We start from the raw sequence: 19,400 nt of genomic DNA on the forward strand, positions 1-19,400 counted from the left end.
GTGCGGGTGTTGTTGTTGCCCCACCCTCGACCTTTGTTATTGTTTCCCCTATAACCTCCCCGGAAATAACCTCTGTTAGGGGATGTTTGTCCAGAATTTTTAAAGGTGGATGTGGTCTCAGTTGATGTGTTTTTGGAGCCTCCTCTATAAAAGGAGCGACGAAAGGAACCCCGGTTTTGAGGAGACTGCAGTGCTCCCATAGACTTGGCAGTTTCATTGTCCTTCTTCATTTTTTCTAATGCAGTATCAACTGCAGGGCCAAATAACTGCTCTTGGTTGAAAGGTTGAGCCAGAATTGCGGTTTGAACCTCCGGTTTAAATCCGGAAATACGGAGCCAGGCATGTCGTCTGAGTAAGACGCTAGTATTGACCGCCCTAGAAGCAGTGTCTGCCGCATCTAAGGCGCATTTAATGGAGGCATTAGATATTAATTTGCCTTCTTGAATGAGGTCAGTGGCCTGGGACTTAAAGGGTTCAGGCAGATGTTGCATAAGGTCCTCAAGTTGGTCATAATGTGCCCTGTCATACCGGGCTAACAGGGCCTGGGTACTGGCAATACGCCAGTGGTTCGCCGCCTGTGCGGCGACTCGTTTGCCTGAGGCCTCTAAAAGCTTAGACTCCTTGTCTGGGGGGGGCGTTTCTCCAGTTGTCTGTGAGTTAACGCGCTTCCTGGCATTTGATACGACCAAGGAGTCTAAAGGGAGCTGGGCTTTAATGTATGCAGGGTCCTGCGGGGCTGGTCGGTACTTTTTTTCGATGCGGGGGTTGAGAACCCTCGCTCGAACAGGGTCTTTAAAGACATCAGTGGCATGCTTTATAACCCCTTTAATCATGGGAAGTATATGAACATTTTTTTGTGACTGCTCAAAGGTATCGAGGAGAAAATCCTCTTCAAGGGGGTCCGTGTGCATAGTGACACCATGGAATGTTGCTGCCCTATTTATTAGTTGGCCAAACCCTAAATGGTCATCAGGAGGGGAGGGCTTGGAGGGGTAGGTAGTGGGGTCAGGCATGTCAGGCATTGGATAAGACCAGTCATCTACTGGTGCTGTGTCAGGGAATGTAAACGGGTCGTTTGGATCAACAGGATCATTAAACAAATCAGGGTCCGCCCCTCCCCCTAAGTCATCATGATCATCCTGTGGAGGAGGTGAATGATAGGGAGATGGTAAAGGTAAAGGTAAAGGAGAAGCAGGAGGAGGAGGGGGGGACGGGTTAGAAGGTATTACAGGAGAGGAAGGACGAAGTGGTGAAGTGGCACAGTCCTTTTTCCGTATGAGAGCTGGAGGAGGTGTAATGTCCAGCTTCCGCTTTTTATATGGGACGGCAGTCACATGTCCAGTTTCAGGATTGATGTAGATCCGCTTTTGAGTAGGATCTGGTCGAAAAAGTTCATCTGGCTCCGAAGGTGGTGGCGGCGATGTCCGCTTCGGGTCTTTATGAGCCTTTTTCGGTGTGGACGTAGTTTTCGGGTCCGATGGATTTTTCGGAGCCGATGGAGTTTTCGGTGCCGATGTTTGTTTCGGTGCCGATGTATGTTTCGGTGCCGATGTATGTTTCGGTGCCGAGGGACTTTTAGGCATCGATGTCGAAGACCGTTTCGGCGCCGGTGGAGACTTCGGTGCCGAGGAACGTTTCGGAGCCGAAGGAGATTTCGGTCTTGAAGCCTGTTTCGGTGCCGATAGTGGTTTTTTCGGTGCCGAGGGTGTTAAAGGCACAATCAGATGAGGTTTGCTCGAGCCCGAGCCACCTACAGGCTTAGATGTCTTCGGAGCCGGGCCCGGGGGCGGGGCTTCTGAAGAGGATTTTCGGTCGCGACTGGGCCCAGCTGGCGGAGTCTTGACCAATGCTTTTTTGGATGGGGCAGGGGCAGGGGGGGTGGTACTCACACGCTGCCCTGGAGTGATGAGGTCATCGGAATCGTCGGCTTCGGACACGATCTCGAGATCTTCGGTGTCATCTTCGGGAACATCTTGAGCAAAGATGTCGTCCGGTTCTGGAGCTGGTTTGGCCATAATATGGCGTCGAGCTCTTCGGTCCCGGAGGGTCTTCTTCGAACGGAAAGCGGCACAAGCTGGACAGGTGGATTCGTTGTGTTCCGGCGACAGGCAGAGGTTACAAACCTCGTGGTGGTCACTGTGGGGGAACTTCGCTCCACACTGGGGGCATTTTTTGAAGGGTGTCCTGTCCATCAGCCGCTTCCGGAACCGGTCCGAGTTGATGTCGACGTCGATGAATGAAGATTAAGGAGTTAAATCGATTGCTAAAAGTTTTCTGCTGGAGCGGAAAAAAGTTCATCCGAACCCAATGGCGGAAAAAAACAATCTGACGATGGAGTGGATGCCCATGCGCACTGTTGTCCAGGGGAGGAGTCACCAACCTTGTGACCAAAGGCTTCTTCCGAAGACAACAACAACCTGCAATCATCCGAGCCCAACACCAGATGGCGATCTTATCCTCAGTGTGTGATCTGCAGCTCATATGCCTCGAACTGACTTTTCCACTACAAACAGTTCTAACCTAATAAAAACTGCAAAGAACATACTGGAGTCCATCTAGGATGGAAAACCTAGGTTTTCTGGAAAGTGGGGCATGTTGGACGTGCAAAGAACATACTAACTACATTCACATGTTTATACAATGTCATTACAAACCAGTGGCAAAAATAAAATGCTACTGTAAACAGTATCTTGTAAGTTAATGTGAAAAGTAAAATTAAAAACAATTTTTATAATAGCATCATAAACTGTCCACTTCCAGAAAAAGGGCAATATCTGTGAATTACTTTAATGGCAGTTTCTCAGACTCGCAGCCTTTATTCATATAAGCAGAGAACAAATATTTATTTGGTTAGGGCAGTATTCACATTGTACTTCTGGTCTGCCTGACTTTGTAAAATTGCTTGTTGATTTTAATAGGAATGCACATTTTGAGGTAAGGTGTGAAGGTTGCACTGTGTCTTTCTGTAGCATTAGTCCCATGATGATTTTGGGAGGCAACGGGTAACTGCCTTGTTTTTGTACCTGAAAATGTAGAGATTGTTGTGCATGAACCAAGGAGCTATTACCAAAGCAGTTAGATGGTTAAGGTATCTGGTGGACATGAGGTCCTCGAATATGGTATGTCTCAGTGATTCCAGATGATTTGAATATATGAAGGGTGCTGGATCCCAGGTGCAAGGGAAGTTGCCAAGTCCACAAGATATTCAAGCCAATGGACATGCCTAAGTATAATGCATGACAGAGTTGCCAATTGTTCTTAAGTCATTGGAGATACAAGATGCTCAAACATGGTTGATAGTTACTCAATAGGTGCACATGCGGCTGCCTGGGGACCTGAACATGGGAGCAATATTACTGTGAGCACTGTGTTAACTCTGACTTTAATGTATGGCGTGGTTGAATCTGTTCTGTGCTACATCACATTGTTGTGTTTTTCCTTACTGTGAAGAGGAACATCTGTGGCATTATCTGTGTCCTGCACTGGAATGTCTAAGTGTTTGCAAAATGTTTGTGGGTGCCCCTGGCCTGCTGAACTATCTTTATGTCAGTTGTTCTCATGTATACATCAACCAGCAGTTAAAGATGGCCCTTTGCCCAAGCTGAAGAAACATCCCACCTAATTATCTTTTACGTGTGACGTGTTGTGCTTGTAAACAAAGGGGAAGCGTTTTGTACATCCTCTGTCTAGAGAATAATCAGTGTATGCAACCCACTATGCTACATGTGACTTACTTCTGCACAGGGTGGGAACAGTATGTACAGATAGACTGTCACGCCAAGTATCTATAGATTTTAGACTTCAATATACAAGATTTCAAACACATTTAATGATTAATATTCAAACTCCAGTTGCAATAGTCTTAATTTCTCACCTCTGTAATTTACTGTTTAAAAAAAGGACACAGATTACATCAATCTGATGACAGCAAAGATGCTTGGTGTTATGGACCCTTATAGAGTTGTAATTGGAAAATAGGAAAGAAGCTACACCAGCCCCTCAGAAAACTCATTTTTAGACACCAAGAAGAAAATAAAAGGCCCAAAATGACCAGTTGATAGTAAATGCAATAGGTCACCGATTGCTTACTTTGTGTACTACAAAACAGAGAAAGACGTACCTCAAACAGTTTCTCAAATTTCTGAAATTCCTCTAACCTAGCTTGAAAACCTTCAGCTAACGCAGCACCTGTAAACACAAAGAGAGCTTAGAAAGAAGTAAAACACTATGCACCTAGGAATGGTTATCTTTTGGTGAGTTTTGTAAATAAGCCCCGTTATCGACAGAACTGTAATGAGAATTATTAACATAGTATCAATGAGTATCATGGGATATTTGACTGTCCTGTGTGTAAAGCATTCAAGGGGATTAAATCTGTACAAATTCGTACCATCTTCTGGCATTCCTTGGGCCTTGTGCATTCTTGCATTGAGAACTTCTTTCGCGGATACAAAGAAGATACGGTTTTGTGCCACCCATGGGTCAACAACTTTCAGTTCATTGACCAAAAAAGATTGGCATCGTTCCAGGTGTTGTTTGCGCACCTGAAAAGGTTTACAAAATCTGAAGTTAGTGCACTGTGTGCACTATCACTGAAAATAATTCGAGCAAAAGTGTTATATTTATCAACTAAAACAATACTGCTTTGTCAATAGGATGAGGCAACCCAACGTTTTAATTCTATTTTGACAATTCTTTTAACAAAAACAGAAGATGCCCTACTATCGAATGAACAAACCAAGAAATGTCTAAATCCTAATGTAATCTATTTGGTTTCTCATACTGATACAAACAATATCAGAAAAATCATAAGCTTTGAACGTACAGATCACAGGATCTACAACATTGTGGGAATAGGACGATTAAGCAGGTAATATTGACAAGGAAGGTCTCAATTGTCCATAATAAGTAAGACAACCAGCAGCATATCAGAGAAACACAAGCCAATAGAAAATAAAATCATTTGGTGACCAAATAAAAAAAACAAAATCAGTAGCAGTCAGAGTCACAGTGGTGTTTACCATTTTGCATATACTTTAAGTTCAGCACAGCAGGATCGTCCATACCCAATTATCTGTGCTAAGTTGTGATCAGATCCAGTACAAGTAATATACAACTTCTCTGTCGATAAAATACCTGCACCGATTCACAAAACTGTGAAAAACACCACAATTAAGCTGTTAAATATAGGGAGTTAATCATAATGTTCACCAGAGCGCTGATGTGATAAAATGTACTACCATATAGCAAACGTTTTGCAGTATTTCACTAGATCTTCAACTACACAATATCTATCTAGTCAATTGAGAGGCTACTGCATTAAGTTGTCATTGCCTATCACATTGCAGTTAGTTTCAGGAGAGTGAACAGAGAACATTGTAAATAGGTTGATAGCAACACATTCAACTCCAGATAGTAACAATATTTAGTGAACTTTGGTACGATACAAGCAAGCGAATCGTGAAAGCTTTTTAGAGTTGAATTAATGCATGTGACCATCATTCTCAATTTATTTACTTACAAATTATGCTTCGTAGCCCGATGTCAAATACTATAATGGATATGCCAGAGATAACCCAAATAACAGTGCAGATACTCACATCCTCCATGTAGTCTGGTTCCGAAGCGGAGGCATCCCAGCGGTTATTCAGGATGAACAGGTTAGGCTTAGAAAGACGTTCATTAACTTTGTGAAAAAATTGTTTCTCCTAAAAGATCAAAATAAACTGTTAGACAAACTAAAAACTCAAAACGATATTCTTCAAACAAACACACTTTAAGCAATGTTACTAAATAAAATAAATTCTGTAGACTAGCAAGACTATTCATAGCTTGACTGGGATGTCTACATCCCTTCTCAATGCTTGGTCTTAAACTGACCCAGATGGGGAATAGTTTACTTATGTGTATCACTCAGTGCCTTCCCTTATGTCGATGGGAAAATTCTCAAGCATGGGCTTCTGAAGGGAGGTGGATTGATCAAATATGCAATTAGCTCTATAGCTTACATGACTAGGCATGTGAGGTAGTCAAGGTGATCACTTTGCAGATGGCGTTGATTGGGATATCTTCAGAAGACAAGGTTTCCATTTGTCCTGACGTCATGCATGAATGTGGGTACAGGTAGAAGGAATGCTATTAAGGAGGCAGCTTTTAAGACTACAAGGGATTAACCACCTTGTGATACAGGTTTTGTTTGCTTTCTCACACTAGGTTGAGCCCTCAAGTGTCACTAAAATATTGGAACTTAACAAAAATGAAATGTCCTCTCAACATTCAAGCTTCCAAGAATTCTTGCCATCTCTGTAGTGGGGTTATGGAAATTATGTTTGTAAGCAAATGACCAGCTTAAAATTAAAATCTGAGAACCTTTGTAAGGATGCTAGTAGGAGACTTTAAAACTATCTTGCTTTTTTAAAAAATTGTTAAAGACTGCTCAGCCATCCAAGCGCACAAACTCTGAAAGAGGAAATAAATAAAATGAAGAAAGCAGTGTTCCAAGTGAGTACTTTTGTTAGAAGTCACTTTTTCGAAAGGCTTGTGAACTAAAGCATTTAGAGCAATATTCAAAAGCTCACTGGACGGGGCTTGATGAAGGAAGTTGAGAAATCACATCAGAGAAATAGCACTCCTTTTCTGAAGCTCAGTAACAAAATAGCATCTGCCTGGTTCAACATGTTCAAGCATTACCCACTCAAGCTCAGTGACCCTCAAGAAAGAATCTCTCCCGACTGGGAAACGCCAGTGGCACATGCCGGGCCACCTGAAAAAATGTCATATCACATTTTTGGTACATCTGGTATAATCATTTTAAAAGGTAACATTTACTCCTGATCAGCTTGAGGATCTTCTTGTGAAGCATGTTTAACAAATTAGCTTGTCACTTCTCTGGGAACAAAAGACTATTACCCACACGCCGCTTGATGCAATGGAGCAGTTTCCTTTTCTAAGCTGCTAAGAGGTTGAGGAATGGATACTTCCATGTAACTTGTCACTGCAAGATGCTAAGACCACTGGTAAGATGCAGTATAAATCCTAGGCCAGCCTGCTTTCTGATTTAGGCCGCCACCAAGTGAGTAGCTGATGGCATAATCCTTGCCTGGTTTACCAAGGTTTCAAATTCCAATGTCAGATGACAAAGGTCATTTGAACTCTTCTTCCCTAGCCAACTTGTAGATGTAAAACACTGCAGTAGAATTTGTGTAAAAAGTATATGAAGTACACAGCAAACATTCAATGGGTGAAGAAAGGCTTTAAGGAGTGTAGCTTTTAGCTCCATGTAAGCAACGCAGTAAACAACATCATCAAAAGGCCAAAGATCATGATTCTGTAGGTCACTTAGAGGAGATCGCCAATTATACTATCATGGATCGGATGCAATGGCGGCTTCTGGATCTGGTATAAAGGAACCTCCAAACTTGATTATCTGGTTACTGTTCGCATTGAAAAGTTCACTTTCTGCAGCAGAGCTTTCCTCTGAAGGGTGGTTAAAATACTGAAACTGTTCATCACATTTACAGATCACACTGTTTTATAGCAATGAATCAAATGACGGTACAAAAGATGGACACCTTGCACTATTATGTCATTGTATTCAACATACATCCAGATTAGATAGATTTTAAAATGTTGTGATATTTTAATTTATATACAAATTGAACCCTGAAGATTGATTATGTAATTTATAACCTAACATTTATTTGTTAAACTTTCAGGCTTGAGATTCACGATGTTGAATAACTAAATCGTATTCATTTTATCAACCTCAGAAAAGTGAAAGGCTGATTGAACCTGTGACCATGAGGTCCTGTAGTGCATGCATTAGCCCACTGAGCCACCAGCGATCACCAGGGGGTTTACAGGGTGAACAGAGTAAAAGTAGGGGTAAAGAGGAGATTGTGGTATACTTCAAAATTCTTAATCTAAACAATGCTCTATATTCCTATCAGTACTGCTTGAACAATTGGTTTCCAGAAAAATACAGTAAGCGAGTTATTTATTTTTATGCAAAATTAGATAAATAATAAAAAATATACAATATAAATTGGTAGAACAACCTCACACTTGAATCATGATTGGGCAGCAATACAACTTAGCTTTACAATTAGTGAAGTAACCTTTGACTTTGCCATTTTTAGAAGCAATCGCACCTACTCAGTAGAAATGTGTTTCAAAAGCCAGTGTGCAGGCGCAATAGCAATTTTAAAGAACTATTTGGGTATACAAAATGGTACAGAGTATCCAAGAATATACAAGACAAAATCTCACCGTGTTCATGAGTGTTGATTCAGAGTTAGCCACTAGAACAAAGACATCAGCATCCAAGCAAAATTTATCAATCCAACTGTCCAACTCTGTAGTGATGTCGGTGCCAGGACTGTCGGGGTAAAAATATAGAGCAATGAACTAAATACAACTGAAAACAAAGCTCAGAAATCAATATATATATATTTTTTTATCTAACAGTTATCTGCTATAAAAGTTATATTGTTCTTTGAAATCTGTCGCGCACAAGGAAGGCTGCCTTTTCCCTGGGGTCCAGCACACCCCTCTTGCTAAAACCACATAATGTGAGGGTGGAGGGGGCTTCACCCTACCTTTGCCACCCCCACTTCATACAGTGCATGCATCCTCACTATGGAATTCAATCCACAAACAAAAACACCTTTGAATGAACGTCATTCTTATTTAGAGAAGCAGTTTAATGAGCTGAAATGAAAGGTCACCCCTACACGACCACAATAGAAATAGCTGGGCAAAATGGCTGCAGGAGGCTCTCTGCGCACAATTTAATCTCTGCAATAAGAATAGTGTTATAGTACCCATTAACAAGCATCATGCGACAAACCAATAAAAAAGTGACAGTCTGCTCAGCCACATTCGGAGAACACTGTGGCACAAGGAACATACCTAAATCCAAGCATAAGGGGCACTGTAAGAAAACAAGGGTAACCCTGAAACTACACAACTTCCAGACCACTAGGGCTGCAATTCGAGTGACTTTGGTGACAGAGGGAGTGCTGTCTAGTGTCTGCTAGGATATAAGTAAAATAACAACAAGAGATCTCAACAGGTCTCATTCAAAGGCAATTATCAATGCATGTCTGAAACATTGCAAACAAAGAAGGGAGACTCTCAAAACAAATTTTTTAGCAAAAAGCAATCATGTATTCAATACAATTTTTACAAAAGGAAAGGGAATCTTCAAGGGAAGAAAGTTACAGTTATATCAGCACTGCAAGCAGGGTCAATTAGCGTAAAACAATCCGAAAGTTGTACTCGGTGCTGGACAGTGTACGTGACACATAAAGACAGCGACACAAGTGACAAAGTGAAGTCAGCAAGGAGACGGCGCAAAGTGAGGTGAAGGTGAATATATACAATATATTACAGTTGGCGGTTCTGAACTCAATTATAACAATGAAATTGAATTATATCCATTTTTCATAGAACCAATATAATAAGATCGTGCCATAAATTAAGCTGACAAGTCGATGGCGTTCCGATCCCCACGATTTGGGATCATCATCAGGACCGGATTGTCAATTTCAAAACAGTGCTGAGTCGAGGCGCACTAGGCTTGCGGATAAAGCGCAGGGCTTCAGGACTTCTGAATCAAAGCGAGTACCGGGCACGAATGAAACGTGGAGCTCCGGAATTTCTATTCAATAGAGAAACGGCGTGTTAATCAGCCAACGTCCGACACGGTGAAGGAAACAACTCTCTTGGTTGTTTCCTTCATTGACAATCCGGTCCTGATGATGATCCCAAATCGTGGGGATCGAAACGCCGTTGACTTGTCAGCTTAATTGATGGCACGATCTTATTATATTGGTTCTATGAAAAATGGATATAATTCAATTTCATTGTTATAATTGAGTTCAGAACCGCCAACTGTAATATATTGTATATATTCACCTTCACCTCACTTTGCGCCGTCTCCTTGCTGACTTCACTTTGTCACTTGTGTCGCTGTCTTTATGTGTCACGTACACTGTCCAGCACCGAGTACAACTTTCGGATTGTTTTACGCTAATTGACCCTGCTTGCAGTGCTGATATAACAGTAACTTTCTTCCCTTGAAGATTCCCTTTCCTTTTGTAAAAATTGTATTGAATACATGATTGCTTTTTGCTAAAAAATTTGTTTTGAGAGTCTCCCTTCTTTGTTTGCAATGTTTCAGACATGCATTGATAATTGCCTTTGAATGAGACCTGTTGAGATCTCTTGTTGTTATTTTACTCACTCACCCTAATCTCAACCAGGTTTATGGGTTTATGCTCCTGTAGTTTTTTATATGCTAGGAAATAAGGACACACAAGGAAGTAGGTTCTCTTGGAGAAAGGAGGCACAAGAAGAGAGTAAAGGCTAGAATAGGTCTGTGGAGCCAGCACATTGAGTGGATATTAAGAATAAAAACTGATGATCAGGACAGACACAGCTGGAGTGGGCTCTAGTCAAGCTGTAGGTTGGGGCCTCAAGAAAGTACATCGGAAACACAATCCAACTCCAGACCCAATTTTAATCTGCAAAATTAAATGATGTAACTTTTTCTTCCATACAGCTAATATGCATTTTTGATGACCTACGATTGTTGACCAATGTATAGCTTTTCGTTTTTGCAACATTATCAGCAGCACTTAAAATTACTTCACCTTACCCACGGTCTCTTCTCATTGCCTCTCTAGTCTAATAAGCATCCGTCACTCCAATACTAAGGCACTCGGAGGGATGTATCATTTTATAAAATATCTATTTGTCGGGGACAGAAGGCTTCACAAACCTGTAACAAAATCCATTTGGTCTTGTGCAGTGAGATGTGAAATAATGGCAGCCTTCTCATTACAACGTAGCTCCAACAATAACCGCTCTGATTTTGCCATAGCACATTTTATATAAGGGTCGGCATTCTAGGAAGGCTGTGATTTTGCCACCTTTCTGCAAATCTACATACAGGGGTGCAGGTAAGAAGGAAGTGGTAGTTCAGAGGTTGAATCGCCTGAGAGTCTAAACACACCCACAAACTTACAAGTATTCATCAACTTCTCTTAAATCGCTTCCCACACTAGAAAAGGTTGAGAATTTACTCCTGTCCAGGACAGGAATAAAACATTTTAGAGAGTGGGAAAACAAGCATTTGCAATGCAATAGGTCTCGCATTTACGCGAGTTTGAGCTATTGGCATTGTAATTGACAATGCCTTTTATTTATATTTTGGTTTATAAAACATAAATAAAAGGCATTGTCATGTACACTTTTCACCTGTGTGATGTTATCGTTAAACCTAACACTGACGGGCCGACAGAGCCGCTTGAAATGCAGCAGGTTTTTGTATTCGCTTCCTGTTGTTGTGCCTATGTAACCTCTTAAGTTAAAAGGGTAAAAAGTTCCGGTAACATGCACGAGGTCTCACAAGGTCGATATTGTGCCAATGCCATGCCTGCCAGTTCCCCCTGCCGAGCCTACGGACTGTCTCCGCCCAAAACGAAAACTCTGTACAACGAGGCCGCCAGACCTACACCCGCTGCTGAAACGCCGTAAAGTAAGTGAAAGTGCGCCGAAGCGCCGTGCCCGCACAACAAACGCGTGCACATCTACTGTCTGGGCACGTGGAGGCACGGCAAAGAGGAGACGGCAAACAGGAGTCCAGGCGCATGCACATGCACATGCCCTGTCCGGGCAGGCAAGCCGAGGGAAGACAGGGAGGGAACCAAACATGCTTCCCTCCCAATAGAAAGCACGGATTTGGCAAGCGTGCCAGTAAGAAGCGCGGGTGGAGATTCCACCCTCACTTCGCATGCCAAACCGACGACAATAGATCTGGCCAGGAGCAAGCAGCGCATGCGCTGCGTCGCTAGGCGAGACCTAAAAAGGGTGGTGTAGAGAAAGTTAATTTCCAATAGCTTATCAACTATTCATATTAGCAGACATAGGTGTATATATTTTCTCAGGTGAAAAGGGAAAACACCAAAGTTTGTGCGGAGTATGGTTTCCAGACCTATTTTGATAAACTTGTGCGTTTCTGAAGGTCGTAAATTTCCCTACGTGCAATAACATATCACGACAGGTGCACTTCTGGGACTTTCTTTAATAATTAGGCCTTCGTTATTTATTTCCTTTTTTCCAAAAACGGTTTTAACACATTGTTCACAATTTATTTTTTTTTATATTGGCATGCATCCAAAACAGGTTATTACATGATGCCTTAGAAAAATAGTTATTAATGTTGCCCAATAGTTTAGCAAAATGTACTACCCCACTCACACACACACCCCAAGCTGCACATTATATATCTTGCTTTCATGCTTCTGCATATAATAAGGGAGAATAAGTAGCCTCAAATTGTTAAATTTTGCAGAAAAGTGTATACTTTATTTTATACTCGAACCACTGTCAGAGATGCAGGCTGAGCTAATAGCTCTCTGCATTGCCTCATAATTGTAAAGACTGTAATATTAATGAATCATATATACAAGTCGTAACAACTTCTACTTATGGATTTCGCTCTTGCCATTTGTGCCAGGCAAAATTCTTTCAAAGAGCCATATCGTGTTACTGTATGTTTGCAGGAAATGAGTTGAGTCTAATAGACCAGTCGACAAAATAAACATGAAAACTTGTCCTTGACCCCAAATAATATTTCTTGGGTGTTAAGCTATAGGAAGGTCACATCCTTGCACTCACCTCATTCAAACAACGCACCTCTATATTTAGAAGGCAAGCATCAGTATTGCACTAGTTATGCAACAGCACTCACAACATGCCACTGTTCTGGCCTGCATCTTGAGGCACTGTGCTGCAATGGTCATTCTTTGCATACTGGCAATGCCCATCTATTCTGACATAGCAAACACAACAAGATGGACACAGTGCTGAAACCTTTCAACCACTCACCCCCATTCAAGAGATCTAGATTTAATCCATTGTTATTTTGCTCGCCACGCCACCCCAGTTTGAACCTAGCCATATGCAAATCAGTCTTGACCCTGCTCCTCATGGGAATAGTCCAGCCCGAACTGTCAGGACAGGTGCTCCCTGGACCAGAAACAAGCATCCTGGGACCGGTTTTGGGGTATCACCCCTCATCAGCCAGGCTAGCTTGAATCCAGTGAAACAGCAAGAAAAGGGATCCACGTCCGGGCATATCCTTGGTCACTTGGACGAACACAACAAACACAACAAGATGATGGACGGAGTGCTGAAACTTTTCACCCACTCACCCCCAGTCAAGAGATCTGGGTTGAATCCATCATTGTTTTGCTCCTATTCTGCATCTATTCTGACAAGCATCACGTACAAGACATCAAAATAATTAAATATCCACATGTAATCCGGCCAAACAATGGATGGTTTCCTACTAACAAAACATCGACTGAGACCTCACTTTGAGTGTCTATGGTGATTCGCACCATACAATAGTAGATCACAATACAAACCATGGCAATGCTCTCACAATGCCTCATCATAGTGATCTGCACTATGGACTGGTACACCAGTACTGCCATCATTTAAGCTCAATGCAGGTCTAGCCTGACCTGCTACATGGACTGCTATCCTTGCATGAATCCTACATAAAGCTCAATTCACTGCTATCCTGCCCGCACCACCCATAGAGAATACACATCCACATCTGCATTAACTTATCATGCAAAGAAGAGTATTGCGTGAGCTCGGTGGATCCTGCAGGCCGGACAGTAGGGGAATGTGAGCTTGCATATATTAGTATGCCAGTACCGTGAAATTCAGAGTTGCAAGTTGGAATCTACTCTAACATGCAACGTGTGCTGTGGTCTCACTGCAATTTTATATACCGGTTTCATAATGGTGTAATATTATTAAAAAATTATAAATACTCGCACACAGCACATTTAACTTTTCAAATATCGAAAGGGGCGATAATAGGACTTGCTCTCCATCTAAATGGAGGCATTACAGCACAGATTTTCTTCAAACGATTTGAACATTTACTTTCAGAATCAGATAAGTCATTATCTATCTCCACCCCTGCTTTCTTTGAGATGTGGGACAAGATGGCTCATTTCGGTTTGCCTGTGAATAAGGTTCTGGTAAAAGATTGCCAAGAACCTATTCAATCCTGTATACCGCTCTATGAATAAACAGGGAGGTAAGGAAATATCCCACTCTAACAGCAGGTATGCATGAGCAGCAAGACTGAGGGTGACCAGCCTACAGAACACCCACCTCGAGTGAAGGCAAGCCATCAGGACTATGAGCTCATGATAGGAGACACATCTTTAGAAGGTCCTTAGTTGCCAAATGGGGACCCAGTCCTGGCTACTCTTGATAGAACATTCAAATTATTTTCCCATTTCGAGGACACATTTTAGGAAACTAAGGGAGAGGCAAGATGGAAAGGAATCTCTTTTCAAAGACATGGATAGTGTTGAAGGGTTTTCGAAATCTAATATCAAACAGAAAGGGGAATGGGAAAGTGATGCTGGGAAATTCCTACAGCTACCCCCCTGTCTGGAGCTTTTAAGAAATTTAGTGAAAGTGAACAATTTCAGTTATATGTTGTAATAGTAATAAGTAAAAAGGGAGCTTTAAATGGAAACGATTATCTTGTTGAACAAACCTAAGGAGTTATTTTCCCCATTTCAGGTTAAAGGGGACATTCAGAGAGACCATAATATTAGACCGAGTCTCTGTGATGTACTTTGTAATTTGTCAAGTGATTTTGGCAACCCACTGTATTTTAGTGACCTACATAAGGATAGTTAAAAACTCAAACAACTTTAAACAAATAAACAAAGGTCAGTCAAAGTAGAAAAAACTACACTGGTGGCACAGAGAAAGAGATCTGAAGCACTAAACTCCTGTTAAGAATCAGTAAATGTGCAGGCTCTCAGAGAGAAGGAATTGAAGATGTGGTTGTATACCCTGGAATACTGCAAACAGACTGCATTGCTTGGTTGATTCATACCCAAAACTTCATACCAGTTGTTTTTTTGTGGTATGCCTCCTCTATCTTCCTTCCAAACTACCACAATACATGTAGAGAATCTGTCTCAACTACTGCTACATGTGGTCTGAGTCTTTTTTCCTCCAAGCTGGACATATGTAGGGGGTCAGTAATGGATTCCTGGCTCTGCATAAGTGTATTCTTACGTTTTCACATGATTCAAGGACATCGTATATGCAGGACCTAGTGTTTGGGGTTGTCATTATCTCCCTGCTCTTTGGAAAAGCCAGGTTTTGGCCATTGCAAATGTGGCATGGTATCTAGAAAATGTTTCTCTTCTTACTTTCACAATTGTCAATCTCCCACTGCAGCACAAAGCAGCTCTGGAAATCTAAAGATCTGCACATTTGTCAATTTTACATCCTTTAAGTGATAAATACATGTTTTAACTGCTCATTTAATCCCCAATCCAATTTGTCTTTATTGTATTTGACTTATCACATTTACTGGAAAAGAAGGATTCCAGTTTTAGCACCCTCAAATATCCAAAAACCTTTGCGCGTTTCCTTCAGTTTTGCGGACTGATATTCCATGTAATCCATTTTACTATGTTCATCTACCAAGTTGGCTAAGGGACCCCTTGATGCATAATTATAAGATTTTCAAAAGGCATAAGTATAGCTAGACTACCAAGGGCATGCTTTATTTTCTTTTTCTGCATCACAGAATTTCTTATATATTCCTATAACGTATGTCTTATCAAATGATAAGACCTTCAGTTTATATTTACTTACCCACATTAGAACCCCCCAATCACCTATTCTCATCTCACCTCACCAAGGAACATTATTGTTTACCTCAACTTGCTCTGACCTTGCTATGGCATCTGTTCGACCACATAGGGAATTAAAAAAAACAGAGACCGAGGTTTGAGCATCATCACTGAAGCCGAAGATAATTTATTTCTCAAATTTACCCAGTCTCATCAAATTGTGTACGGAGTGCTTCTGGTTCCTCGGTACACCTACAATAAACACTGGCTTTTCTGTGCTGGAATTCAAATAAAATCCTTTAGTGCTTCAGGCGATTCGGAATAAAGTGGACCACCATGTTCAGAAATGTCCATTTAATATCTTCATTGACCTTCACCACTTTGTTAGGTCTGATTGTTTTCTTGCAGTGATGATGTTAAGAGAAAATGTAATTGCAATTTGTGAATCTTGCTGGATATGGGGGGCTTAAGAAAATGGATAGAATATAGAGTGATGTTATGGCTTCTATAGGACTGGAGGGTTAAATATCACTCGTGGGAATGGTAAGGCTATAGAGCCACTGGTCTTCGAGAGGTTGTTATATAAAGGGAATTTTTATTCTTTTATGTCTTTTCTATTTCTTTAGAATGACTATGTCAGTTTTAGCCTAAAGTTTTGTAATTTTGTTTCTGGAAAGAGTCTGTATGTGAAGCTCTCCGAGTTTTGGATGGAACGTTTACATTACCGTTCCCCAATGGGCAGACACAACATCATTTTTAGTGAATAAATCAACGTATTTCACACAAAAATACACTGCATATTGCAATCAATAAAGGAATATTCATGCATCAAGAATGGCATTTAACAGCAGCCAAATGCAAAACAATAGTAGTACATACCTATCTACTAAAACCAGATCATCCCGCAGAAGTGCACACTTTGACTTGGGCCAGAAAACATGGACAAGACAACCTGCTTCAAGGTTTCGATCCATGAGTAACGCATGGGCAAGTTGATTAACCGTCTAGGAAGAAAAGGTAGTCAGCAGAAGTCTTCAGATTAGTAATCGCATTTTTTTATAAATGCCATCATTAATGTCAGCGAGACAGAGTGCGCCAATCTTATTTATGATGAATTGCATTTGTAATCAAATTGAAGTGTACCAGGTAAGGATGGAGCAAGATCCTATCGGGAGTTTAGGAGATTCTCCTATTTATACGACATAAGGCTCAAACAACAACAGTGCTTATCTGTCTCTATAGTAAGTAGTAAAGTGGCTAGTAGGGGAAGGTACGGTTATCGTACTCCTATTTTTGTGAAAAATTAAATCTGTGGGATTGCTGCTGCATCCTACTTGTCCCCATGTCTATGGTCAAGCCAGCTGAGTTTTGACATGGTAGCTCTATCACACCCACCCCTGTCCCCTCCCACGCTCCCCAAACACTACTTCCACGAGAAGCCTTTGACTGCTCGCCCTTGCTACCCTGAGAGTCAACTGTGTTAGGGGTGTGCTTGGCCCCGTTTGGGGCGCCATAGTATGACAGTACAGGACACCAGTGGTAAAATGCCCCAATCAAGACTGAGGTCCAGTAACCCCCTGCTTACCTTGTGGCCCCTCGAACGGGTTCTGACAACAGAATGTTACATTTTAAATGTTACCTGTACCTATTAATGTAGTGTTATGGCATTTTTAAAATTGTTGTAATGATTTCTATGATGTAAGATTGTACTGTTTTTACACAAAATGCTGAATACATTTACATTACATTAGTATCAGTGATCATTATGTGTAAACAGTATGTTAGAGGAATGGATCAAGTAACAGTATAATTTTGACATTTTCATATTAATATGCATTGGTTAACAAAAGCTTACTTATATTTCAGCATGTTGGCTTTCACTAGTATCTTGTTCCATCCAAGGTCGTGCTTGAAAATGTATGGTCATATTGATTTTCTTTCCTTCTATTTAGCAGCTTATCACTCTTTGCCCCTGGCATCACTCTGACCTCATAGCCTTCAGAGCAGATAGCTGCAGCTTGTAAGGATAGTTTGAGCAATTTACTACCACTGTCACCGCATATGCACTCTCAGGGCTGCCATTTTGAGAGGACGCTTGGGTGCTTGTGATTCTCAGCAGATTTTACATCATCACAGCAGCTTGATCTACTCTACTCTAGAGAGCACCTTGCACCATTCGACACAGATTTAACCCATTATCAGGGAGCGGCATAAAGCTGTACACCCCTAAGTGCATTGGGATTCCCTGGAAATAACAGGTAAGGTTCAAAAGTTACAATCTTTCATAAGAGGCTATTCTAGTCCTTCTTTGATACTGTTTGTATCGAATCACCCATCATGTAACAACACGGCAATAAAAATAGATAAAATACAATATGAAAAGCAATGTACGCGTGGTACATCAATGTCAAGAGGAGATTCGGGCAGTGCCCACAAACGTTTTGAAATCATAATGTCACTTAGAAATTAGTGATAAAAATTACCACATATTAAGGGAGTGTGAAAAGTATGAGGAACAGTATAGAACGGCTTAGGCCCGGAGGCAGATGCTATGGCCCCAGATCTGCAGTCTTTGCTGCTGCCTCTGTAAACAGCTCCTTCGGTCAGGCATTGGTCCGTTCTAACAAAGCATGTCAGTCCTAGACTTACTCACTTGCAGCTTGGAAGCTTCATGACTTTGAGTACCTTAATCTGATATATATGGAACACAGACCCTGCAACTCATCCTGTGGAAAGGACTGTCTCATGGCAGAAACATTTTCACCCTCAGCATAAAGGGAGGAACCCTAGAATCCTCAAATATGGACTCCTCATCCCATTCTCCAGCTGATCCATCTTGGTCTCTAAATGAAATCTCACAGTAATTGTTTAAAACAGTCTTCGCACTGCTTGTCAGTTCTGATATGTGAAGCCTCGGATTCCAAGGAGGCATGAAGCTTATGTTGCTTTCATTTTCTGGCAAGGAAGATTTACATTCCTCTCGGACCCCTTTAACGGAGGCCATTTTCTCTTTAATGCGCTGGTTAACTTCCTTTAATTGTCAAAATATAGCCATCATCATGGCCACCTGTGGGAGAATAAAAGCGCTTACCATGATTTCCTGAAGAAGGTGGTCCTATTGCGAATGTGCCACCGAAACGTGTTGACGCCCACAATATAAGTGGTGTTAAATTTGGAAGAGTCAAGTTTAAAGAAAAAACTAACGCCTAGGGATTAATGATATTTCTACGTTCTGGTGACGAGAAAAATTAATTATCTCCTCCCTTGAGTTATTTTATCCTCAATGTGAACTATGTTATCATTATTTTTAGTAGTCATACATAGTAAATCCGACCCAACAATGAGTATATCTTTCCTTAGATCTGTGTCTAAGTATATTTATTGTTTTGTATTTCAGCATCAATATATAAAGAGATTAATCTTTCAGACATATATACAAAAACATTTATAATATTTACAATCTTTACTTACAAGAAATCAGAAATCAATGAACATATACATCTATGAGACCCTATATTTCAATTAGGATGCTTATAGGATTAATCTACTCAAGCATTCCTTTCTAATGAAGATCAAACCTACTCGAGAACTTTTGAGATCTTTTTTTCATTATGATCTCTACTTTCATAAAAGTACTCTGTTAAAGTGAATCCAAAATAATCAATAATTCAACTGAATGTCTTCCAAATCGTTGTCGACGCATTT

At 41.1% G+C, this 19,400-nt stretch overlaps 1 protein-coding gene across 2 annotated transcripts in view; it reads right to left on the reverse strand.

The window, feature by feature from the left end:
• The window catches only part of MFN1 (mitofusin 1), a 199,430-nt gene that overhangs the window by 126,370 nt on the left and 53,660 nt on the right, over positions 1 to 19,400 (reverse strand). For both annotated transcript variants that reach the window (XM_085635396.1, XM_085635397.1), the window contains exons 5-9: positions 16,575 to 16,699; positions 8,269 to 8,377; positions 5,601 to 5,708; positions 4,391 to 4,544; positions 4,121 to 4,188 (exon numbers count right to left, since the gene is read on the reverse strand). In XM_085635396.1, coding sequence (XP_085491522.1) covers positions 4,121 to 4,188; positions 4,391 to 4,544; positions 5,601 to 5,708; positions 8,269 to 8,377; positions 16,575 to 16,699 — 564 coding nt within the window. The remainder of the gene's footprint in view (positions 1 to 4,120; positions 4,189 to 4,390; positions 4,545 to 5,600; positions 5,709 to 8,268; positions 8,378 to 16,574; positions 16,700 to 19,400) is intronic.

The sequence above is a fragment of the Triturus cristatus genome, chromosome 11 (genome assembly GCF_964204655.1).
Source record: "Triturus cristatus chromosome 11, aTriCri1.1, whole genome shotgun sequence".
In the NCBI taxonomy this organism is placed as follows: Eukaryota; Metazoa; Chordata; class Amphibia; order Caudata; family Salamandridae; genus Triturus; species Triturus cristatus.